Below are 26,821 nucleotides of genomic sequence, written 5' to 3' on the forward strand. Positions count from 1 at the left end.
GTTTTGTATTTTGGTTCTGTCAGATTGTGTGTGTGGACATTTCCTGACAACGCCCACACTTAACAGCCAAATCTTGATCCAAATAGGCTACAGGAGCAAATTTATGACATCTCAGCAAGCGCACAGAGTCACTCAGGCAATCAGAGTTGGTTATGAGTGGAGGCAGTGGATCTGGATGATAACCTTCAGGAATAATGTGCACAAATGTCCTGGAAGTAATGATTAAGGCTACACACGGAGATGTTCTCCTTGTATCATTACTTATCTGAATATCATAAGCGTCATAGAAGGGGAGGGAGAAGAAGATGTAAAAAAAAAAAGAAGAGACAGACTGAAAAAGTGAGAGACAAACAAATGAAGAAGTAGGGAAGAGACAGACTGAGCTTTTCCTGTTTGTTTGCACAACTATCCTTCTGCTTGTTTTTATGCATCAGTGCTGCTGTGATTCTACTTGCAAGGATGTGATCGTTTCTCAGTCATAAAAAACAAAAATCACACAACCAAAGCAGTGTTTTCTCTATTTTCATTCTAGTGGTGCTGCTAAAATTTCACACAATCATTAATATCAATGGGCTACTAATGATTTTCACTCAAGCGCTATGGGAGCATGATAACACCCTACGTTACTGTGGAATTATTTTGAGTCATTGACTAGTGCATTAAATCCCAGAATCCTCCCTCTCCCCATTCTTCAAAGGACATCTGTGTGAAAGGTACTGTTATAAGAGTAGCGTAGCTGCTTTAAGGAATAGAGCAGTGCGTAATGTGTGTGCGTAGCGAGTGTGTGGTTGAGCAAGCGGCAGAAAAGAGACAGTGAATGCGATCGGAGCAGAGGAAAAGGTTAGCAGTAAGTTGTCAAGATGGCTGTAAATGTACAGCACAGAAAACAGTGTTTCAGTTAATAAATGCTGCAGCTTCTCAAGACCAAGAAAAGTCTTGTGGTTGTTTCGCAATTGCTGTAAAAGTGAAGGGAATTAGCTCCAAAGTTAGCGACAATGGGTTAGCCTGACCTGACCAGGCTCACTTAAGATGGACTGACCTTCAAGTGGACCAGCTATTTTCATTTTAGTGTCAATCTGCTACTCCTGAACAGAGAACAGAGAAATGTCTGGCTGCTGAGTCTCTCCCAAGTCCACCTTCCCCAAAAGCAGTCCACCTAAGTGAAACACTGCAAAGTGTGCCAAAAAGGGTGAATGAAATGTAAATTGATCCTTTGCAGCACAGCGTTTAAAGCAGCCAATCAGGACTGAAAATTGGCAGCTTTTGCCCAGTGTGTCTGAGAAGCAGCAAATGCCAATCTTATGGAGACTTCACCATGACAACAACCTTTTACCTAACCTTAACCAAGTAGTTTTATTTGCCTAATCATAACCATACTGCCTTAAAGGAGATTAGAGGTCACAGGCTCCATGTGGTTTGTGCCACTATGTTTCCTATGTCTGAGGGAAACTGATGGGAAAGGAATAAGAAAGGAGTTCAACTACTTCCAACAAGACCTCCTATGTTTCCTTGAGTATTTTTACATTTTAGAGGCCCAATGTAGTCATGTCAAGAACAATTAAACTGAAAAAATGAAGAAAAAAATGAAAGAAAATCCTGAAAAAAATCTGTCGATGCCTTTCCACTCATCAAACCACCAGCTGCAACTAATGGACCAGGGACCCACCGATGCACAGATCCTCCAAAAAACACTTTGTCTTAGCTATGCTGCTGCCATAATTGAAATCAATATCAATACTGTGTCACTACATGGAAGGATGCTCAATATCTTCTATCTGGATGGGGTTGGCAGGGACAATGAATAATCTGGTATGTGTTTGCAAGAGAAGAGACGGAGGCCTCCATGTTATGGTTAGCCTGAGTCTCAGAGATTAAACCTGAGCGCTGCCAAGACGACTGGCACAGTAGCTGTGGTTTCTCTCACGAGGAACCAGGAGAATAAATGAAACCTTTTCACAATAAACATTTTTGGGCACTTTAGTTTCATTGTTTGGAACATTTTGGTACCTTCCAAAAGCAATATTTTGAACTGGGTAGCAGCAATTGAGAATTTCATATTGGCAAGTGCATCTCATGACTCGCCCAGAATGCACAGGGAAGCACTGCACAATATGTGCTAATTATTACAAATTTCCCGAGGAGGTAGTGTTGTCACAGTTGAAAAATGATTAAATTAAATATACCTAACAACGTGCAGACCAAAATTGCTTGATTTTTGCATGAGTGTAGCATTGATGGAATCTGTTCTCCCACAATGCAACAGAACAGAAATGAAGGAGCTGAATTGCCTATAGCTGATAAAAATGAAAATTAACTGCGGAGGATGGGCCTATGGCTCTAGGGTCATCTCAGAAAATAAACAAAAAACAATAAATTACACATTATATGAACTCATTTAGAATATAATTATTTTTTATGTTACTATTTTGGTTACTAAAGGCCAAGCAGTGCTACTATATAACATGGTGTTCAGATATGGTGATAATTTGGTGTAAGAACATAGTGAATATGAATGAATGACTATATTAGCCTATAGGGGACATTAGACATATTCATATGCATGTATATAAAAATTGAAAAAAATAATGTAAGTAGGACGAAATATCTGAATTCCTGCAGCTGGTAAGAACATGGTGTAATATGGAATTAACTGTGCACACACACACAGAGAGGACACGATAATTACTAAAAACACTAATCAGTGCAAGAAATGTCGTCATGTTGCATAATAGCTGCAGAGATGACATGGTATGAGGGCATGCAACACTCTCTATTCTTTTATTTCTGCTCTATTTTATTCTATTCTATTCCAGTCTGTGGAGAGGTCAGAGCCTATCCGAGCGTGTCATAATCCCTCCCACTGCTGAGGAAAAAATGTTGCTTCTTTACGCAAGGTATAGAGACAAGGTGTTGCCTGACTCATAGTGGTTATGAGACAAATATCTGCAACATTTCATCTTACACATTGTTATTCCCTGTAGCATGACCGCCCACTGACCAAACAGGACCAAAACTGTAGATACAATGGACCAACACAAAGCAGGCGAATACTGTATCTGTGTAGAAAGACAAATCAAACCATATCAGATTGTCTGTGAAGATTCTAAGTCATCCAAGAGGTTATCCGGGGGGTGTGGGGGGGAGGGGGGGGTTAAATCATGGACAACTGGACTTGGTTGCAGATACTTGAAGACATTTTGCCTCTCACCCAAGGGGCCTCCTCAATTCTAACTCACTGGTGGGGAGTCCTGCATATTTAACCGTGGTTCGTTAGTGCTCCTGGCTGGTGTAACAACAGTCGTTAAGAGTTGTTGAAATCACCTGAGGCAAAGTATAAATGGCAGCCGTTGGACTTGTCACATGAGACAAAATGTGAATGGTTGTTAAATCTCCTGGGAAGGGATGAAAGGACAGCATTGTACATGGGGCATAAGTGATGTTGTTGACCCTCTCCCTCTGTTGAGGGATGGTTTCTCTACTTTGACAAAGATAGCCTCCTTCACTCCTCTTTGAAACCATCTGTCCTCCCTCTCCAAAAATATACACGTTGTTGTCCTCGAAAGAGTGTCCCTTCTCTTTCAGGTGCAGGTGAACTGCTGAGTCTTGACCTGAGGACTCCAACGACGTTGGAGTTGTCGTTCCAACAGCTAAGTGATATCAATGACCTTGATAACGACCCCACAGAGGTTAAATACCTGGGACTCTCTGCAAGTCAGTTCGCAATGAAGAAGTCCCTTGGATGAGAGGCTAAATGTCTTCGAGTATCTACAACCAAGTCCAGCTACGCTCAATTCAACCCTCCTTGGATAACCATATCAGACTGATTTAGCAAATACAACTCCCCTCAGGTGACACTGTGTGTGTTAAAAGCTGCAGAACACCTATGTGTGAATTAGTGGCCATTTGTGCCAATGTTGAGAATTAGCTCATGTTTCCGCTTCTCTTAAAAATACTGCATTTTGTGCAGCAGCTGTATAATGACATCATAGATATGTGCTCTCATGTGTTCTTATGTGTGACTTGCCAAAGTTTTCTGCTACAGTCATATCCCTCCCCTCCTGACCATCGTCCTGGCCCTCTAAGCTCTCTGGCTAGACATCAGACACCACTCTCTCTCTGTCTTACACACACAAACACACACACACATACAATAACACACACACACGCGCACACACACACACACACACACACACAATCAGAAGTTGGCCCAAAAGCCCAATGTGAGACCAAAGACAGCGCAGGGGGAGCATCGTCCAACCAAGGTCACGCTCCGGGCGGAGAGGAGACACTGTCATCTCTGTCCAACCTGGATACACAGTCACATAAACGCAGCCAGAAGGAAACCAATATGGCCACCTGTTTGGCTGGAAATACAGCGAGGGCAATTAGTTCAACCAGGCAACACACATGCACCTCCAAGAGAATGCTGATGAAGGGAAAGTTTGCAGGGTTTGCATTTTGGCTGTAGAACCGGCTGATAAATTCTTGAAAAATAAAAATGCAAGCTACTCTCTTAGCATTCATGAACAATGCTCAACAAAATGTAGGCTTTAAGTAAAACTTTACAGAAAAAAGGCATCAAATAACCTAAGAAATTAGACTGAAAAGGATTTTATTTGAGTCACCAGAGCAAATTAATGTCTCTTTCTCCTGCTAGCAGTGGGAGTTTTTGAATAGTGGCTCACAAAAGAGCAAGGTGACACTGCTGTGTTGAGGTTAAACTGAAGGGTAATCTAATGGATGTAAAAATCACTGTGCTTAACTGCCACACTAGAAGGTGCGTTTAAATTTAAAGCTCTGGCTCTGAGGCACCAAGCTGTCACACGGTGCCGAATGAGCCGCCGAGCAAGTCCTCCTGCTGTTGGTAATCCATAGGTTGGTGTTTGAATGAGGTTGACTCTCAGACGTGGTGTATCACTGCTACATTGCAGAAGCTACTGATACATGACAATACTGGAAGGAGCATGAAGAAAATAGAGACAAGGCAGTATATGTGCGCATGTGTGGAGGAGGAGGGTTTTCAATTTAAAATTCAAGCTGATGATTGAGCAAAAATTGGATGGGAACTGCACAGACTGCACTCTGTTAGTACATGTGCTGTGGAAGCACTGGAGACATGAGTCAGAGAAAGGCTAAATAAAGCAAATCCAATGATAACCCCCAAAAGTTGTGGCTTTAAAGTTACACTGAGCTGAAACAAACCCAAGAGAAAAAGAGTAACAATCACAGAGGAAGCCCCTACAGGGATTGTTGCACTGAAACATAAGATTCTACAAACCCCTGCTGCAGCTTTGACAGTGTAGTGTATTCACAGCTGTCTTATATCTTAAACTGTAACTTACTGCATAGACTGCCTCAACTATAAAAACTTGTGCAATAATGCTGTAGTGTATGTAAAGGAGTTTTTATTGCGACGTTTGCCAAGAAATACATCCAGATGATGTTGAGGATCTTACTACATATTGTCATTGTAATGTTGAAACAACCATATGGTAGCAACAAAGTGTAGATGTCTAAAAAACACAGCTCATCACAGCTTACTAGATTCTCAGATTCTCAAGTCAGACAGGCAGAGGAAACAAATAAAGAACAAATGTTTCATTCGGTTTTGTATTTCATCTCATTACAATTTAAGAAATCATGGATTGTAAGTTTGTTAATTGATATGCTAGCAAGTTGCTCAATATGCACACTCATCCTGTATTTGGAAAGCTTTTCCTATTTGTGTTATCATCATGATCAATTTCACACTACTGTCGTCAGACCAAATAACATCTACATCGACTACCTTCATCCATCAGAGGGGGTTGATTGTTTACCATAATCAATCCACCAATCCATGCTTTCACTGTCAGTGAAAGTGCATTCAGTGCGACTATACTACCGTAGTAATGGTGCTAGACAGTGCAACATAAATCATATGGCACATTAGTCTACAGCCAAAAAAGGCAAAATCACTCTCTAGTGTTCATCAAGTTTCCTCCTCAGTTATCTCCATTACTTGAGTTGTACTTTAGATGTTTCATGAGCAGCCTGTTCTTGTGTCAGTGGGTTGGTAGCCCCCTTCAAAGGGCTTCATAATCTATTGAAACAATAAAGAATGCTAAAGAATACAAGCTTCCTGAGTACCTACATGTGAATGCATTGCAGGGACATTTTCAGCCATTAAACATAAAAATAGAAAACAACAAACCAGATTTTCTGTAAACTACATGCCAAACCCCAATTGATGATTAATAGGTCTACCCAGAAACAGAAGCCGGGAAGCATTACTCGCACAGACCATCTTAATACTCAAGTGCCTTGGCCAGTTCTTTATGCTGTTTTCTGCTAAGGAGAGCAAATGCCTTCAGCCATTTTTCCTCTTAGTTTGCCGAGACAGGTACAAGGGTGGAAGTCACTGACAGGAAGCAGAGTGGGGGAATGGTCAATGTGGGACGATAGCTTGACTTTTGAGGTCAGGCATGATCTGTAATGTGATCACGGTATCAGCCCTACGGTCACGCTCTGGTGAATTTTCTCAAGTATGGGTAAAATTAGCCTCCTTTGGTCCATTGGGCTGATCAGGTCTTGCACAGACTGTCCCTCTCATTACCACACTTATGTACTGTAAAACACTAATGGGAGCATCCCTTCGCCCAGAATCTCTTCCAGTCACCACCAGCAAACCCTCCCCTCTAATATGACATTCACGATTTATGTCTCCACGCTGCAGGGCATATTAACCATTTGGGACAGTGTGCCGTCTTGTATCCACTTTCATCTGTAATAACCCAAGGTAAGACACCGTCATATTTCATCCACTCTGTGAATCTTAAATGATCTCGCTCACTTTTTCTCCCTTGTTCCGACTCTTTGCCCGAACTCCCCCTACCTTCATTTCTCTCTCATTCTCTTCCCTCCTCTCTCTTCATTTTTATCTCACTCTGTCTTCCCCTCCCTCCAGGGCCTTGACTCATCTGGAGACTTGCCAGGAATGCAGATAGGATCACTCGCAGATATACAATAACTTGAGGGGAATAAATATGCCCTAATTGAGAGAAATGATGTAATATTGATCCCAGGGCCTCTGAACCTTTGGCATCGATGGAGCGTTCTGCCGAGCTTGTGACATTTAGAGGGATGGCTGGTGTGTATGTGAGAGCGAGTGTGTGTGATGTTGGGGATAGGTGTTGCTGAGGCTGTGCTGTGTGAGACTTTCTTTCTCTTTGTGAAACTAAAATGTATCTCATGGTTTAATGAGAACTTAAAAGCATGAGACTACCCAAGTGTGAGCTAGAAAATGATGTTTCCTTGCTTGCAGAATATACCAAATATAACACCAAGCTGCTGCATTGTACTGAGTGATGCTTTGAAGATGCATTTAATTGAGTGGGAAAATATCAGCATGTGCCGTCTGTGCCTGTGCCATAAAGGGTGTTGAGAAGAACCTCTCGCTTCAGTGGCTTTAACACTCAAGTCTAGTTCCAGTCTGCCTTTAAGTGAAAACAACCGCAAGCGGCCACATCCAAGACAAGCTGTGTGTTGGTTCAAATATTTTATCTTTTCATTTTGAAGTTATATATGTATTATGTTAATTAAGTCCAGAATTTCTAATCCTAGTCCTCAGATACAAACATAAACTTGACTGAACCTTAGCGTGCTTCCATACCTAACGTGATTGGTGAATAGTTTAAACAAACTCTGGTATGATTGCCCATTTGGTTTGTTTAGGCTGGTGTGAAAGCTGTCAATCAAACTCTGATGTAGTTTATTTGTGGTGTGAAAAGCAAAGCAGACCAACCACAGAATTTTATGATAGTAATAGCAGATTTTAGAATAATTTCAAAAGCTAAATTAAATCCATCTGATGATCCGTGAACCATAAAACGATTCCCAGGACTGTATAAGCAATGCACATATTTATGCAAGGTTACTTGCTTACTACAGTAACACATATACGCATCAGTACGCGAGTACAGGGAATCTGTGAAAAGGGAAGTGAACCGAACTACAGGTGTGAAAGCAACCTACAGCACTCACCATTTTCCACCTTACACTTAAGCCTAAATTATACTACCTGCATCCATGTAAGGGGATCTGTGAAGGTCTGTGTGATGTAAATTTCATCATCTGTCAATTCAATTGATTATTTTTCTTTTTTATTTCTTTTAATGAGAAACTTTGCCAATTTTCAACCAGCATTGTATCATTACAATGTGGGTAGTATATGCAAATGAACAATGTTTAACTTCCCTCCATGTTGCATGCACCCAGAGCTCACTGCTCATTTGCCAGCAAAAGTTCGCCAGATGACGTAAAGTGCGTATTGTAAATGAAAATAAGCCTTAGTAAAGAGATGTAACGCTGCTCAGTCTTTGCTAACTGGCTGCTCGGCTGGTCACTGGTAGCTCATTGGATGAGACGTGCAATGCATTCTGGTTGTTGTAGGATTCCCCTTTAAGAGTAGTATGGGGAATCTACAGCCTTTTTCTCAGTTTTCTTTCTTTTCAAAAATAATTGCACATTTCTACATAGGTGACCTAGTTTTAGAGATCATCATATTCACAGCAGTGAATTACTTCTTCAAAATTAGTTCAATCCTTTCAATCTGAATTTTAATGTTTTGTGCTGCATTTCCTTTTATGTTTTTAATGCATTATGTAAATTATTTGTCTGTGTTTGAAATGTGCTATGTAAATAAACTTACCTAAATTTAAAAAAATTAAAAAAAAAGGTCATAGTTGGCAGGTGTCATCTGAGGGCAATATGTTACACGTGAGAAAAACAAAACCGAAAAATCAATAAACCTTCATGTGATCATTATGACTTGCTGACCGTTTACATTCTTGGTATTTACCATGACCATGATCTATCACACATGTCTACTGGTCTGTGGCATGGTGTGCCTTCATCTCACAGCAGATTGTCAGTAGGACATCCAAGACATCAATGTTAATCGTTAAATATTGAAAATAGTGCTTGAATCAATACTAGAAGATCCCAAACAGCACACCATCAGAGGATCAAATCAATACAGCTACAGGAAGAAATCTGTTCCAAGATAATGGCATGATCAACATTCATGGATTGATAAAGTCAAGTAAAGGTTACACATTTCAAAACCATCTGTTGGACTGATTTCAACCATATTCTCTCAGTGTGGTGATAGTTGACATTTGTGTGCTGTCTAAGTACAATTCATCATTTCTTCCTAATGGTGTTCTGTTTGTACAGAAGATGTAAAAACACAGAAGCAGAAACTTACAGAAAGATCCGAATTTGTTCAGTCTCTATTTTTGTTTCGAAGCTTGATGCAAGGGTTTCATTGTCAGTTTAAAGGAAATTGGAGTCTTAAAACAACTTGACCTGTGCTAGAATAGCAGTACTTTAATGTGGCTAATCTCATCATTACCAGAGGACTGTATTTAATGTAGCTGCTGACTCCAAGTCAATTCAGCATAATAATGGTGTTGTTCCAACTAAGGTATCTTCTGTTCATATCATTAGACAATGTAACTCCTGAAGACCAACTTCCAGTTTACACTGTTATTATTATTCACCAACCAATAAATGAGGAAGCTCAACCTCTGAGAGCAGTGCAGATTGTCAGATTGTTATGGTGAAGCTGAGTAGAACAAAGGGATTTTCACAATGAGCCTTTCTAAGAGGAAGTGATACTGATTTTCAATGTAATTAAAAGAGTGCCTTTGGTACACTTGGTTGTGGTTAGAAATTTATATGCTGAAACTTCATATCCACATATTTGTTAGGATGTGTAAACTGCTAAAAAATACAAGTATCACGTAATTACAAATACTACGCATAATCTGTACAAAGGAGAATGATGGTTGAGGTCAAGGCTCTGTGTTGTTTATGAACTTGGCTTCGTGCATGAGGGCATTGTCATGTTGAAACAGAAGTGGGCCATTCCCAAACTGTTGCTACAAAGTTGGAAGCATGTGGTTTTCTAAAATATTATAGTATGCTGTGGCATTAAGATTTCCCTTCATTGGAACTAGAGGTATATTTGAAGAGAACGCAAAGTGAATTTTAGATGCAGCTCAACTGCATACAATGTCAATGGAAAGACGGGATGGGTTTGAACAGACCCAAATCGCCCTAGGAGAACCATTTTGCTATTCCTTGATTTAGTAATGTACATCAAGAGGCCAACCCAAACCATGAAAAACAGCCCTAGACTATAAGTACACTAATGCATGTGGACAGGGGTTTCCATATAGAGACAGAGTGCAATGCATCATACTCTAAAACCCATGTCCACCCGCAGGGAAAACAATTGGCGATAACAAAATGCCTGTAGCAAGCTAAAAACATTAAATTTCAGCATGTCAAAGGATTATTTCACCACCATATGTCTACCAGAGAGAAAAGCTAGTTTATAGCATATGCTGAAACCTGTTACAGTGTATATGCTAAGATGCATATACATGAATGTAAGGGCTGACAACATCTACAGTTGAGATACCACAACTGTATAGCAAACTCCACCACATAACAGCCTTTTCACAGCTGATGTGGCGAGCACAGGTTGTAAACATAGGTGGGGAAATGACATGCACAGACATGCAATCATTTCACATTCAGGCTCTTTTTACAGTTAGCATTTCAGCTGAAGGCAGGTTAACTATTCTGTTATTTAAACATCTCTTACAAACACTGCATACCTTTCAGTTAAACAGCTGTTCTGTTTTTACTTTCACAGAGGCCACTACCTTTGGCCACTAATTTCTGGCATAGTTTGTATTTTTATTATACCTCCATGAATAATTGGCAACAATTGGCTGTTTTTTTATATTTCTAGTACGAGTACAACTTAGTGTTATTAGATAACCAATAGTAGTAAGTCAATGGTACACATCATATTTTTGTGTCAATCAAATAGCATAAGCATCTTCTTAGACTTTTTAAAACATTTTTTTTACAAACACTCAAAGGTCATAAAGTTGCATAGTGAGAAATCCATTGTAGGAAATGCAGAGATACATATTTTAGGCATATGCAGCAGCCTGAATGGAGTAAAAGGATGTGTTTTGCAGTACTGTAAAGGTGTATCAGTGATCTTTGACCCTTTCCTGTGTTCACAATTTGTTGCTGAGTTACTGCCCATCTTTGACAGTAAACAACACATTTACTGTAAGGGCTCCCAAAAGGCATTGTAAGAAACCAAGCGAATGACTAACTGAAGTATGAGAAGACAAGGCAGTTTGGGGAAAAAGTGAATACACCAATTCAAGAATGAATTCAATTATTTTGGCACAAACAACTCTTGGGATGCACTGAATATAACAGATTGATGATGCATAACAGCATCCAAAGGTAGATAGCCTCCTCAAGTAAAGCATTCAAGTGAATTTCTGAGAAATTTAACAAAGAAGATCAGACACCATTACCTTGTTTTCTCTCCACTGCAATTTCTGAAATCTCGCTGCAGTGTCCCAATGTCAAGCGTCAGGGGATGAAGTGTGATATCTTGAGGAAGGATGCAGTTGAAAATCCTTGAAGTTTTAATAGCCAATCAAGATCACTGGGGAACTCTCTATTTCCAGAATGAACATCACAAATCGAGTGCCGCAATGGTCGCAAATTCAATCTAAACTGAAATCAAATGTCAAGATAAGTAGGCAAGTAAGGCCACAAGTGATATGCCAGCTTTGCATTGAAAACAGCATTGGAACAAATCAAACCTGACAGCAGCAGAATAAAGGTTAAAGGTTTGTGTCTGGAAGTTGGTTTGACTCCTTAGTTGGGTTGTGTTCAAGAACACAGAAGTGACAAAAGCAATTTATCGTACATTCATTCAACAGGCGAAATTCAAACATGTTTGTGCATTACAGAAATTAATCACCCCGTTGTCAAAGTGTTTAGTGTTTACAAATCATACACATTAGCAGTCTTCTTGAAACAGACTTACACTGCAGTTAGTCTGCTTGGCTAGACTGCAGTCAATTATTCTACATCTGCACAAGACAGAGTGAAAGCAGTGTGCATTGAACTGTCAGACTGAATTACAGAGCCAAACTGTATCTGATCTGCCACATAGAGAAAATAGTGGAAAGACATGCCCACCAGGGCCTGAGAAGAGCATTTACACAACATGTTTTAATCAAGCATTTTAAATTTAATCAATTATAACTGAGGAACCACATCCATTAGGAGACAAAAAAAGGCAGCGGGCCACAGACGAATAATGCATGCTGATTAATTGGGGCCCCCCATTTACAGATCCCGCTGTTCTCTCCGTTCATCCCCTGAGTTCCACAACAAGAGCTTGAAAAGTGTCTCTCCACGTTTGCCTTTCCCGCTTTCTCCCTCTCACCTGCCTAATTAACTGTCAGCCGAAGCCATTTATGCCTCTATATTTCACGGGGAAATGAATATTAAAATTCTGCCAAAACTGCCACAACCTTGAAAAGATATGTTGGGTTTGACTGGGCTCTCTGCATACTCTTGTGGATGACAAGAGTATGCTAGCCCAACACTGAGAGGAAGTGATAGGGGTTTGTACAGGCAGAGAATCAAATAGTCGTTCATATATTATGTACACAGAGCTGCTGACTCTGTGTAGAATATCAATGGGGGCAGAGGTGGTGGAAGGAGCATCAGAAAACACAGGTTTCCTTCTAATCCTCATCCAGTGACAATCAAAATCAAAGATGAAAATTCAATTTGACACAGTTTACCAATTCTAAAATTAAAAAAAAATATATATACACAGTAAAAAGGACATTAAAAAAATAATCAACCCCTAAAACAAGAAAACCAGCACATCCTGTATCTTTTCATTGGACCATTATTGCCTGTTCTCACAGCTATCAGGTAATGGATTATGAAAATCACCATCATCCACTATGAAACACTTAATCAGATGAAAAAAGCCAGAGAGGCTTTTATCCGTCATCAATTTGGAGCTACAATGATTTGCGCCTATTTTCTGATTGCCACCTTTTACCTCTGCAAGCCAGTTGTGTTCATCGCCCATGACAAATTTACTTCAAAGGAAGCCTCCATCATGACCCATTTTCCCTTCCACCAACAGCTGAGCTTTTGCCCAATAAGGCACAAAGCAGGAATTTTCCCATGAGCCCCTGTGCATCAAAAGCTGGTAAGGCAAACGAAAGACTACTGTTCAGAGGCAGCCACATGAGGCAGAATTGGAGGCAATCATTTGAAGTAATGCTAACATTATACATTTGAGGATAATGTGTGAAGGGAGATTATGTATGGTTTCTCAAAAGTACCACTTCGATTCATTACTGACTCATTACAGCTGAACAAACACAAGCTGCATCCATGTTGCACAAGATAACCAAGATAAATGTGATGAGTGTAAATACAGTGGAACTCTGAGAGGCATTTCAGAGGACAGGAGGAGAAAAAGCAGCAGACACGGCTTTCATACCCGCTGAATCACTTTCTTTTTCATACACAGATGTGATGAATGACTCATCTTGTTTTTCTTCTATCATGATAAAAAACTCAAGGTCCGTTCGCAAAAGGGCACAGAAAGAGAAGAGACGTAATCAAAAATCTTGTACCAACACTAATCTGTACAGAAACGCAACACAATTGAAACTTAGAGGAAAGTATTGTAGATCAATGCAGCTAAATTGTTCAAAACATTGACACGCTATCAATTATAAGGTGTGGTGAATATTTGCACAGGCCATTTTAAAGGGTCAGTTCACTCAAATTACATATAAATTCTCTCTAACCTCTAGTTGTATCTAGCCATGCAGGCTACATTTGGTTTTATTTGCCCAGATTGATTCTGGGATTTCTGCCTCAACCCCAACACATGGAAGTGAATGGATCTTCATTTGTGGTGCTCACAGTGATATAAAATGATACTTACAAAAATTCAACAGCAGTGTGTCTTTCCGGAAACTATTTCCAGATTAGGCTGAATGATTCACAGACCACAGAATATTAGTTAGAACATTATATTTGTCAGCACCACAAATGAACTTCCATTTAGCTCCACTGGATTGGGGTGGGGGCAGAAATATCAGAGACGGATATATTGAAACCTGGGCACATGAAACAAACTATCTGCATGGGTGGACACAACTATAGTTTTTTTTTAAAGTGATATTGGTCATATTTCTAAGTTAAACTGAGATAATCAACAGTTGTTTGTAAGGGCTTTGTCAAAAAGCATTTGCAAAAACTGTCTGTGAGTTGTTACACACTGCTTAGGTCTCAAATACTTGGTGTATTACGTACTAAAATGTAATGCTTAAAAGGTCATTGTCATCAATCCTCTGCTCTGAGTCTCTCTATTTAATGGAAATACTATTTATTTTATCTTATTCTTTCTTTCTTTGCTTCTTTGCTACTTTGCTGTTCTTTTGTTCTATTGTCAAATAAACTCAACACTTCCTGCAGATGTTTCACGTTAAATCCTTGACAAGAAAGGGTCAGACTGTGTAACTTGAGCAGCTTGATGTCTTTTTTGCAAAAATATTTGTGCAGGAAGTGTGAGTTTCAGTCATTTAACAACAATGGAAAAAACAGCAAAGTAGAAGCAATTGGAGCTTATTAGTGCATGAAAACGTATTTCTTTTAAAAAGAGAAACTAGGAGCAGCAGCATGGTGAGTATGACATGATTATGCTTCTGAACTCACAATTAATGCTGATTCTATCAAGACAACAGGTAAACATGGAGGAAGTGTTGAGTTTGCATTAACAGCAAGCAGCATCAACAACAAATTAAAATGAGAACAGAGCAAAAAATTGATATAAAATACCGTAGACCCATAAAAACTGGGAAAATTAGGACTAGAGCCCTGTCTCATATATAAACCTGTGTCAAATTAAAGCCTGTTTCTCTCTACAGTTGTGCTAAATAAAGGATTTATTGTAGTTAACAGAAGACCATTAGAATTATTTGGTAATACCATTTAACCACCATACAGTATATGCACAGCAATAGAAATTGATATTTTTCATCTCAAACAAAACCACAGTTAAGTAGAACGGGACCTACTTTTTGGGAATTGGCTTTGATGGACTAATCTAAAAATCTGAAACAATGCCATTGTGACAAGCAGGCATATGCCACGAATATGACACCACACGCGCCATCGGCGGAGAGAAAATAAGCCGTCAATGAGAGAATGAAACATGTTTCCTTACCTATTGCCATTTCTATGACGCTCATTTGGCTCTCTGAAGGGAAAAGGATTTTTGGCGGCTTGTCTGTCAGGGGAGCTGGGAAAAGACAAACAGAGAGAAAGAAACAGCACATTAAATTCTACATCTTTCTCCCTCATGGACAGTGGGAGTATGATTTATTCATTAAATACCACAATAAAGGCTGCATTCAAAAGGGAACAAATACATGGAAATATAATATTTAAAGAGTGGACAGAGAAAAAAGGGATGAATTACTATGACTCGAAATTACCCATTCAAAGCTTTAAACATCAATGCACATACTTTCAAAGCAGCAGCTGCTTCAATAATAGTGCTATTTGTTCCTTGTAAAAATGAGTGTGTAAGTGATGATATGGCTTTGACACTGACTGCAATACAAACTGTGCTGTATATACAGTGACTATGTAGCTGGTTAACCAGTTCTAAGTCTACAGTATACCCTAAGGTAAAAACCATTTACAGCTGAAGGTTAAGAGCTGCTGCAGGAGATGTTTAAACTGCAGTTTTTGGAGCTACAAAAAGTGATTTCCTTTAAGTACCAGTGTCTACTAGCATAATAAAAAAATAATAATGATAACGTTTTTCAAGCAATGTGATATAAATTTTAAAAATTTCAGCCATGAGTGAGTTGCTGATTTAAAAGTGTATCAAGGATCCATGAGAACAGCCTTCGTCCCAACTCCCTTCGAAATACACCAACTCCAATTAGACAGCTGCTGAGTAACAAAAGATGTGCACTTAGAGGCTCCTCATTATAATGATTCCCTAATTGGTTCTAGTCTTCAAAGTGGCATCAGAGAGGTTTTCTTTCTCTGCACGCTTGGAAAATACTCAGAGGGATGAGGCTTGTTTCAGTACAAATGACTTGTGGTTTGACTGGAGCAGTGATCGTTGAGCTGAACCTGCAGAAATGAGCTGGGTTTTAGCGAGAGGAGCGACAGACAGGAGGAGAAGTTTTCCAGGTTCACACTGAACTGTATCATCCAGACTTCAGTTCTCTAGTGATGTAACTCAACACAGTGGGTAGTGTTTGCTGCAGACTTGTTTTGCTGACAAAGCCTTCCTGTATCATCCCAACAACTGTTTCTTTGAGGTAACTGTGCAGACTAGTCTTCCTTTTATATATTTCTTATTAGCATTAAAATCTCATTTGACCTCCATGATGGTGTGACACACATTTAAACAGATTTATGATGCAACTAACCCTTTAAATTCACCTTTTGACAGCAGGCCTGGATTCTATAGGCAAGATTCTGATGATTTTTAAAACTATTTTGGCCTCAATTGCTGTTTCCAGGATAGAAAAAAAGATTTTCATAATAACTTGTGTACATCTTTAAGATTCAGACTCATTCATGTATCAATTAATCTTTGCGAGGAATAATCCTCCAGACTAAATGACAAAGTTGGGTGCCATTGCCTTCCAAAACAACCCACTTACAAGTGTTTTCTGATCTGCCACCCTATGGTTGAGGTTTGGCTAAGTTCAGGCAGCTTAATCAACTTAGTTAAAGTTAGGGAAAAATCACAGTCATAGTTAAAAGAAACCAACACTGACTGCTGGTAGGAAATTGGAAGCAAACAGTCACAAGCTTTGTTGAACTTTCCATCTATATACCCCCTACACCTCCTCCCCGAGAGGTATAATTTGCACAGCTGCTAGAAGTCCTTGTCAGATAAATGCACATATACAGTAGGTCACTTTAGGCATTTAAACAACATCTTTTGAGTGTCTACTTGCAATGAAGTGGCAAAAATGGCTTGATTGGTTTGATTTATTTTTAGACAGTTTATATAACCAGTGGGAGACAGCCAGACTTGCAGCTTTGCAGAAAAAACAAAATTTAAAACGCACAAACATCATCTTAGAGAAACACTGCAATAAGTGTTGGAAGAGTTTTCCAGCAGACATGTCTGATGAGCAAATCAGCTTCAAATGTCAAACAGTATTGGTGAGATATTTAAAAAATCAGGTACCATATACAGTGTGCAGATATTTTGCATTTAGTTCACCTCTGTCTGTACCTGCTCTCATTTGTTTGGATGTATTTCTTACTTCATTGGTGTCAACTCACTGACAGATAAGACCATAACGTGGTCTCAAATAAAGGATCATGCAATTTGTTGAGACAAGTGGGCTGAAAGCAGGGGGGAAAAAAATGCTTATGCAAGCTCATTAATTACAAATTCACAAAAGAACCACAGCGAATTATGCCTTTCCCTGTGCTTGGCGTGTTTCAATGCTGTGTAAAGAAATCTCATTACCTTAATTACCTTTTTCTTGATGAAATATGCTGAGATTATTTTGTTTCATTATGACATGAAAAGAAAAACTCTGATGATTTGTCTTACACAAGACAATGCTGAATTTTGAAGGGAGAAAATGGTGCACGGGCAGGGATATGGCTGCATGTATTTATAGTAACACGAAAACAGAACTCAGCTGGGGATACAAACATCAAACATGGAGCCACAGCTCGTTGGTTGTGTTGTTAAAGCAAGTTTGAAACATATAAATTATATATTCAAATTAACAATACTGCATGAAGAACACGGATACATTTAAGCCTTTTGATACTTAACTACATAAAACAGAATATTTGTTATAATTATCCAAATCCAACGAAGTTTCAGTCCAACTCACAGATATGTGCAACTGCAGTACTGCAAGAGTGTTCTTATGTTAAATGGACATTTTAATCACTCGTTCTTTTCAAAGGTTAGAGATTTCATTGGCTAAGTGTTATACATTATAGAGAAGCACTCCTAGCAAGGGCCTCCAGTAGCACCTGGAGGTATAAAAGCTTGATAGTGATTGAAGTTATACGATTGATTGCCGGGATGTTAAAAACAGGAAAATGGAAAACATGGTAGAGGTTGAAAATAATCTGAAATCTTTAAGGCTGCTGCAGGCAGTTCTGGGTACCTATAATGCAGAAATACCCAAGAATTCTGTCATGTGCTATTAATACAACACAACTGTTTCCTGTACCAAACCTGCTGGTCACTGATATATAAGCAAATGAAAAAAATGAGTCATGACAGAGAGATTTCAGCATTCATATTTAGGTTTAGGTCCATGACAGTATGGGCTGGAGGAAAGACCAGTGTCAGCAGACTGAAAAAAGACAAGGCTGCTTAAAAATACTGAACTGCATGGGTTCTCCTGTTATACGTCAGCTACTGATATCATGAATCTCATCACAGTTAACTAAAACTTGACTGAGCTCCATCAGCCTCCACTCAAACAAGTCACATATACTGTACCTGATGGACAGAAATCTGTGGAGAAACTTGGTCCTTGGTTGCTATTGATTATGCCTTTTCTGTGTCATGAAAGCAGCAGGAAATGAGCTATACTGTTCAGCAGTGCTGCATGAAAAAGCACAGTATCATACATCAATAAGTACTGGAACATAAAATAAGTCCGGATCACAAGTTCAATTAAGCCTTGAGTTAAAGTATACATATATATTTGCTGTAGAAAGCTGTGGTTGCTAGTAAAGCTTTACTTTAGAATGATCGACTAACTAGTTATGTTTACCATTTTAAGCCCTTCATAATCCGTCTATCTGGTAGGGTTTTGTGACTTAACAAATTAGCGTTCCTTACATTCTTTTTAAGTCATTTCTAAAGTCAGTATATTTTATAATATTCCTACAGTAACGCCATCTTTCTCTGTCATCTGTACTAGAATTTTCTCCTCTGGCACTGCTGTATATTCTATCCAATAGTGTTATGGAATCATATTATATAGTAACATGTTCCATCTAAAGGCCCTCCAGGCAAAATATTCACAACACAGCCACCTTGAAACTAGAGGTCGTAGTCTACCATGTCCTTTGCCTGTGACTATTCCCAATTCCAGAAATTCATTGGAGCAGACCGGACATATCTAATGACTCTCAATTAAATGGACACGACATGCTCTTCTCTGTTGTAACCCCATTTTGTAATTTAAACTGAGAAGATGGATGTTTTTCAATTTAAAAAAAAAAAACAGTCATGCCTGGAGAGGTATTGAGAATATAGAGGCTCTCACTCATTCAAATGTGAATGCTGGTTTTGATTTGCAGGTTGTTCTGAGCCTGCTGAAGGTGAAATCCCAAACCTGGAAGGTAATCAAAGTTCTGACGTATGTTTTAATAAGCTCAGAGAACACGAGGTTGGTTTTTGGCAAGTGTGGCGCCATTTTAAAGCTAAAGGTGACAAAGTAGGAGAAGGCTGGTTAACTCTAGTAGAAATACTGCCCTCCATCCAAATCAAGGGCACGCTGCTGATATGCTGTTCGTCAGTGGGATCCTACCGTGCTGGAAGCCATGTAAACACACACGTTCACACACAGACACACGAATTTGAGATGCATTAGTGAAGCTGGCTGGTCTTCAACTACAAAACCGTAATTCTGGTGGTGGTTATTATGAGTGGGAGTGGGCAGGCTTTTCGCTGAGGGGCTAGAAACACATCCAGCCTGACCTGCTTCCCAACACACAAACACACATCCAGTATAAGCACATTACACACACGCACATACGCACACATACACATTCCTGCACGCGTAAACACTGAAAAGCCTGACGTCGGTATCAGCTGGGGAGAAAATCTTTAAAGTGTCCCTCACAGGCCGTGTGATCTGCTCTCGCTGTGATCACATGATGATAGATGGGGGGATGGAGTAATGAAATAGAAAAAAAAGAAAAAAAGAACTCGTTCTCTCCCATTAACTCTACCATCGCCTTCTCTCCTTCTGCCCCCATCTGTCTGTCGCTCGCTGTACGTCTTTGTCACTCTGTCTGTCTCTTTTTCTCTCGCTCTCAGGGGCGAGAGGGAAGGAAAGATGAAAAAGGAGGGAGAGGAGGAGGGAGGGAAGGAGAGGGTTGTGGTCCTCTGTTCACACCTCATTAAAGACCACTTCAGCAGACATAGATTAAGAGGAGTAGCGTGCGTGTGTGTGTGTGTGTGTGTGTGTGTGTGTGTGTGTGTGTGTGTGTGTGTGTGTGTGTGTGTGTGTGTGTGTGTGTGTGTGTGTGTGTGTGTGTGTGTGCGTGAGATCGTTAAAGGAAAGATGCAGTGTGAGTTCCACTGGAGAAAATAAATGAAAGCAGTTTTAGAGCGACTTGAGAGACAGACCTTGTTAGTCATACACATGCAAAGAATTTTTTTTTTTCCTTTTTTTGTCTTGCCATCTTGCAAGTAACAAATTCAACCCCTGTTATGATTCACTTTCTTCAGATCTATAATGAAAATTAGACTGATGTGTAAATCTGCCTGAAGATTTTCTTTTTTAAATGTCAGTCATAATCAGTCGCTTGAAAAGATGACGGGCGAATAAAATGCTTATATAATACATGTATAGAAAACAGTATAGCAATTTATTCCAATAATATTGTGAAGTGAGCTCTTGAGAAATTGGTTATGAAAAGCTAATCATGAGCATAATGATCTTCACAGAATAACACTGCCCTTGATGAGAGCAGTTAGAAATAGATTTTGTTTAACCTTTTGTGAAGCACTTTTCTGCCCACGAGATGCTGGAAGTTGAATATGAATATACAGAATATATGTATGTACTGACAGATTACCTCTTCAGTAACTGGGGTGATTTCATGATATATAACAGTATATAACTGCAAACTTAAAATTATGGCACTCCAACAGTGTGATAAATCAACATGAAGCTTCTTTCAAATAATAATCTCTGAAAAAGAGTTTAAATGGTGTCAAATGCTGTTTTGTTTTTGTAACTATTGTTCAATATCAAAAAGATGAAGGGACATGAATGCATGTGTTTGAATGGGAAATAGTCAAAATGTTTTGAAGCAAATCTGTTTGACTGTCAAATCAAAGAGACAAACTTTTAAAAAATGTATCTGTTAAAGAACTTAAATGGTGTTTTTTTCGCAGTCAACTGTATTTAAAAGAAGACAACAGCTGGCGTAACTTCAAACAAAGTCTGGCCTTTTGTGTCCTTTTTTTTGAACAAATTGAATTTGACATTTCAGTAGAAATGTGTGCAGACAATTTCAAACTGCGAGAAACAAGCACCCAGCTGAGGCCTGATAAAATTACACTCGCAGATATGTCATTAAAGTGGATCTGAAACACAAAGCAGGGCTCGAGGACGTTAATGCGTCGGATAAGTTGGCCAGAATATCTTCAAACTGGACTGAAGCCGAAGGGACCTCCTCAGCGCTGGGAAGGAGACGAAATTTGTCAGCAGCTGTCAGGCACTGTTAAAGTTTTGAAAAAGTAATCAGCTTCCTCGGGGCAGAAGGGATAAATGGACCACGATTGCAAATAACCAGCAAACTAAAGTCACTTTGTCAAGTGTAGTTTCTGCTGGTAAATAATATCTCATCTTCATAATCAAATGCACTTTAATACGACTCTGAAAACAAAGGAAAATACTAAATCAAATGCTGGAAATTAAATACGAGTAGTTATTGCACATTACTACATTCTGTACTTACTGAGATGTTTTTGGAAGTATGTCGTATTTTTGAGAGGCTGTCATAAAGTGCTTTCAGGGTTTTACTGTGCACTTTTCTTTTTCATGGCTAAATAAACAGGTCAATAGACTGGAAAAATGCCATTGTAAATTCTTAATGTGACCTCAGCTGAGGGAAAAACGCTTTCATTACCACCACAACAGAAACGGTACAAATTTTCTCCAGCAAACAGATATCACGGACTGTAACGACTGCATAAAATGTGCAGACAAGTCGGATATACAGAGCAGTTCTGTGTTCATGGGAACAATGATGCTGCTGTTGCCTGCGATGGCGGTTTATGGGAGTTAAATTTTATAGTTCTGGCAAAACAACTGTTATTTTAGCGAAAGGACCTTGCGGCTGTGACATCTGCCTGAGGGCAGCGGGTGAAATGGAGCAGAGTCAGGCTGACTGCACTGTCTGATGGTCTTGCTGATGAAGTTAATTGAACTTAACCACTGTACGAGAGAAAAACAGGCAATTATGAATATTAGGGACCCGGATTTGGATTTCTTCCGAAGCTCTATCATTTAGCAATTTAAGATTTCTTTTGAGAACATAATTTTCATCTTTTTTTCCCACTACATTGCAACATGAGCAGTGCAAGTGGGACAACAGTCTCTCACTGGCTGTATTGGCCTCCAGCTACAATAGCAGCAACTGGCTGACCAAATTTCTAAACACACAACGCAACAGTTTGTATATTTTTAGTTGTTTTGACAGCGATAGTGTCCGCTTGTTTGCCAGATTTGGTCAAGTGTTCATCACTGTCTTGTTGAAAAATGAATGTATTTAGTAGAGTAACGTCAGTAATGACTTGCTGGTAATGCCAAAGTTCTTGCACACCTGACAGTCTTGTAGACAGGTGCGTCAAATCAAAAAACTGTGCCTGCAAATAGCAAAATTGCCTCTTTGAATTAAGACAGCCAACTCTCCAGTGGACCTCTCTGATGGAGCTGATTTAAAGTCTCCTCTGTTGTTCATTAGCAACTGTATAAAATTTAAATATTTTATGGGATTACAAATTATTAAAGCAGCCAGTGAAAAGCGGGGGAACAAGCTGCGGATGTGGAGTAACCTCTCTGACATGGACAGACTTGTACAGCTGTTCCGCAAAATGCTCTGGAACAACAAGTCGCTGGATTTGTTTTATGTCACCTGCCATTCCACCTCACCCTCAAACCTCCCGCTCCACCTCTTTCCAAAGTGTTTTGTTGGCTTTAGATCTGTACACAGTGCAGGTTATTGGAGTAAAGTGAATCCACTGTCATGTTCCTGGAACCATCCTGAGATGATGAGTGCTTTGTGACATGGCAGGTTATACTGCTGGAAGTATCAATTTACCGTGGCCACAAACACGGTCAGCAACATTATGTGTAAGCTGTGGCTTTCAAATAATGCTCTGTTGACTTTGAGAGGCCTAATGTGGCTCCCAGAAAAGTCTCTCAACACTATTACATTCCCACCACGAGCCTGTACACATGGCAGGATGCATCCATGGACCCTTCCATCCACATACTATATGTTTCTAGTCTATTCCTCGGTTCGTCCTGCATGCCGCTGTTGTTCCAGGCACCTCTGACCTCACTCATCGATTTCATTTATATAACTGCTGCTCACTGCTTCTACCACCACCATGCCACCATGAGGGCAGCTGTTTTGCCACCATGTCTGGCAAAAAAAAAAAAAAAAATCACAGCACATGGATCAAATTCCTTTTTTGCTCCTCCCGCGTAGTTGAAACTGAATCTGTGTGTGCTTTCTTGAGTTGCAGCCACTTGTTTATGATGGTTATTTTTGAGGTGCGAAAAAATAAATCTTTTATCTGAAAGAGGGTGCTGCTTGTTAAAAATGAGCTAGATGCTCTGGGAGACTCCCCCGAGCTGAAATAGTGATCTTTGAAAGCACTGAAAAGTATACTATTGGAAAAAAAAAAGAACCCTAAAGAAATGACACTGCACTCTCTGCGGATACTTGTTGAAAAATACCAATATAGAAACCCTGCAGGAACAGAACATAATAAGGGTATATTTCCTTATTGAAAAAGGTGTTGTTTTAGAAGATCCATCAAAACAATTGAATACGAGAGGCCTCACAGGATGGGACAATACATTCAGGGGAAATCACATAAATCATATAACTGCAGGCATTGGGAATAGCTGGAGCGACTTCACTCTCCAGTGGACGCTTGTGCTTTGAAAAAGAGGGACGCTCCACATAATTACTCACAATGGTCATATATGGTGCACTGAGATTTTTGCTATAATGAGACGTCTTTTTCGATCTGATGCATACTTTTTGAACCTTGAGCCACTGTAAACATTTGCACTGCTGAACAAAAACCGTCCACGCTCGGATCATGTGAGACTAATCACGCATGGACGAGAAAGAGTTGCTTGTTAATTAGAGAGGCCTGTACTCATTACTCACCTGTTTCCTCAGCGGGGGCCCGCTTCAGAAACGTGTTGGTGTTGTTCACTCGACGATAAGGAGGATGGGAGGGTGGGGGAGGAGGGAGGGAGGGAGGGCGATATGTTTCAAGCTGCCTGGCCTAAAATATCCCAGAGGGGAGGAGTTGAGGATGAATCACAGAGGAAGGAGATGGTGGTGGAAAAGAAGTGGAGTTGCAAGGAAGCTTGGGGTGGTTTATGAAAAGGGTTTTAGCGGCGGATAGAGTGGGAGAGAGAGAGAGAGCTGAGAAGAGACAAAGAGAGACATGTCGATGAGAAAGTGGAGCTGATGGGAAGCATCAACATGTAAAGATGACGTTGACTTAAACGGCGGGGAAGATGTGTGTATGTGCTGGGGGCAGCTCGGGTCATTGCTTGGGCGTGATGATGCTCAGTGATGGAGGTAGGAGGAGGAGGGCGGCCAGGTTAACACGTGTACATGCATCTTGCTGACAGTTTCCTTGCTGATTGGCATCCTGTCAAACCCACTGGGACTGTATGTCAAACAACCATTTTAACGAAGGGCAAGTAAACATATTTATATATATATATATATATATATATTTGATATTAAATTAGTTCAGACATGGTCTTCAGTTGACTTTTGTTCGATTGGATCAAATTGACTCACGCAGATATTTTCACATTTAAAAAAGGTTGTCTGGAGATGCTAATGATAGTGGGTTGATTTAGATCATTATTTACAACAGATATTACACAGTGCAAAAGTGTTTGTGAAGCTAGCAGTGGATGGAATAACAAGAGAAATGTAAGGGATCAAAAAAGGGTCAAAGATTGTGCTTGTGAAATGAGATACAGAAATAATGTTACAGCCTGCACCTTTTGTAAGCATGCGATTCTATCAACCTCAACCATTTGACTGAAGCAGACAATCTGACTTACTACAATTACACTATATAACTTTCCAGTTGGCTTGTCAAAATATAGCATTCTTATCAGCCTGACAGATTAATTTGTTGTTGCTGAAAACTGTGAATTTCTGTGTTACTAAAGAGATGAGATCATTTTAATTGCACAATCACAAAAAGCTTCAATATCTAAAAATCCTTTGTATGTGTCTAAAAATGGCATGTTTGCACAAAGCTTTTAAACTAAAACTTTTTTATTTAACTATCATGATTACTATTATTTTGAATATGATTTCACCAACATGTAATATTTATTCTATAATATTTCTAATTAAAATATTTAACTTTTAATTTGTTAATGATCCCTTTTTATTAACTCATTTATTGCATGAGGTTCACATGGCTTTGAATCGTTGCATAGCAACAGATGCATGTGCTTCCTCCATATACAGAATGTCTCTATTGTGTCACTAGCTAAAAAAAGAGATGCTAGTTTGGTACTGGTCGTTGCTGGGGTCATAAATCCTGTATGATTACACAATGCCTGGTTAAGTGTTGTACTTTACAGCGTGAGACATCAACTGTGAGAACATGTGACTTTTGACTGAGGCATAAATGCCAGCTGGCGTTCATGGATGATGACGAGGTGGTCATCATCGATGAACATTCTGGATGATTGTTTTTTTTAGAGGAAATTCAACATCTTCACATGAAATAGATTGTTTCCTGTTGAAGTAAATGCCACAGACCGAAATAGACACACATACTGTGAAAAATCCATTTTTACCTTAAAGTGACAAAGCGACAAACGTGATTATTACCACGCTGGCATGATTTCCCTATTTCCTGTTCCCTATCACCGCTATCTCACCCTTTAAACACCCTAATAGCTAGTCTTTAGAGTGGCTCTGGTGCATGAATAGACTCAGGCATCATCCCAGGCTCAGAAGCACTAAACTGTGTTAACATCGCACTACCTACTACACACATTAGCAGTCTGGAAAGCTTTTTCCACTGCAGGGAAATTGTATTCCTGAAGCCTGAAAACAACAGAAAACCAAGTGAATTAAAACAAGATAGAATGGAAATGATGCAACAGAAAATTCATGAAGGGGTTGGTGTGCAGAATAGTCAGCTTGACAGTTTGTTGGACAGATTTATACAACGAAAAGATAGAAATAATGGAGTTAAACAAAAGGCAGAAAGCAGATTTTCCTCCAATTTCCAATGAGCATGAATATGCTAGAGAACCTAATACAGACGCTGGCATTTTTTATGAGGTGGAGTCGAGGAAAAATGTACTATTGATTCATACACTTTCTTCCATATACTGCGTTCTCAGCAAGCATTGCTTGCCGTTTGTCTTAGCTTTAAATCTAACCACTCGACAGGCAATACCTATGTACTTCCCTGTAATTAAAAAGTGAATTAATCTTGAGCACTGACTGTCATAAATTCCCCCATTTTTCCCCCAGCCTGCTTTCCGGTTCACCTCAATAAATATATTCAGATCAATCAATAAGGGTATTATTATGTATATATCGCTGTGGGAATCAGCTTGGCAGGTTGCCTTTGCCAGTGCTACACTTCCTGCCTTGCCCATGTTATCCTCCAAGATGGCCATCTCCAGTTCTATATGAGGATTTGGCTGCTGTTGAGGGGGACGGTGGGAGTAACATGTGGGCTGTAAAAGGGCTGTTTAGCTGGACTTTGCTTTTAAAATGTTCAAGAAAAAGTTGAAGGAACAATATAGCAAAAAATAGACTTTAACGCCTGCCCAGGAATACACCAGTAAAGGAGAGAAGAGGAGAGAAGAAACACTGCTAATGTGACAAGTTCTGCTTACTTGAA

At 39.6% G+C, this 26,821-nt stretch overlaps 1 protein-coding gene across 6 annotated transcripts in view; it reads right to left on the reverse strand.

Moving 5' to 3' along the window:
• LOC121891789 (interleukin-1 receptor accessory protein-like 1) overlaps positions 1-26,821 on the reverse strand; it is a 301,317-nt gene that overhangs the window by 91,995 nt on the left and 182,501 nt on the right. For all 6 annotated transcript variants that reach the window (XM_042404354.1, XM_042404349.1, XM_042404351.1 and 3 more), the window contains one exon: positions 15,140-15,214. In XM_042404354.1, coding sequence (XP_042260288.1) covers positions 15,140-15,214 — 75 coding nt within the window. The remainder of the gene's footprint in view (positions 1-15,139; positions 15,215-26,821) is intronic.

This window comes from Thunnus maccoyii, chromosome 24 (genome assembly GCF_910596095.1).
Source record: "Thunnus maccoyii chromosome 24, fThuMac1.1, whole genome shotgun sequence".
In the NCBI taxonomy this organism is placed as follows: domain Eukaryota; kingdom Metazoa; phylum Chordata; class Actinopteri; order Scombriformes; family Scombridae; genus Thunnus; species Thunnus maccoyii.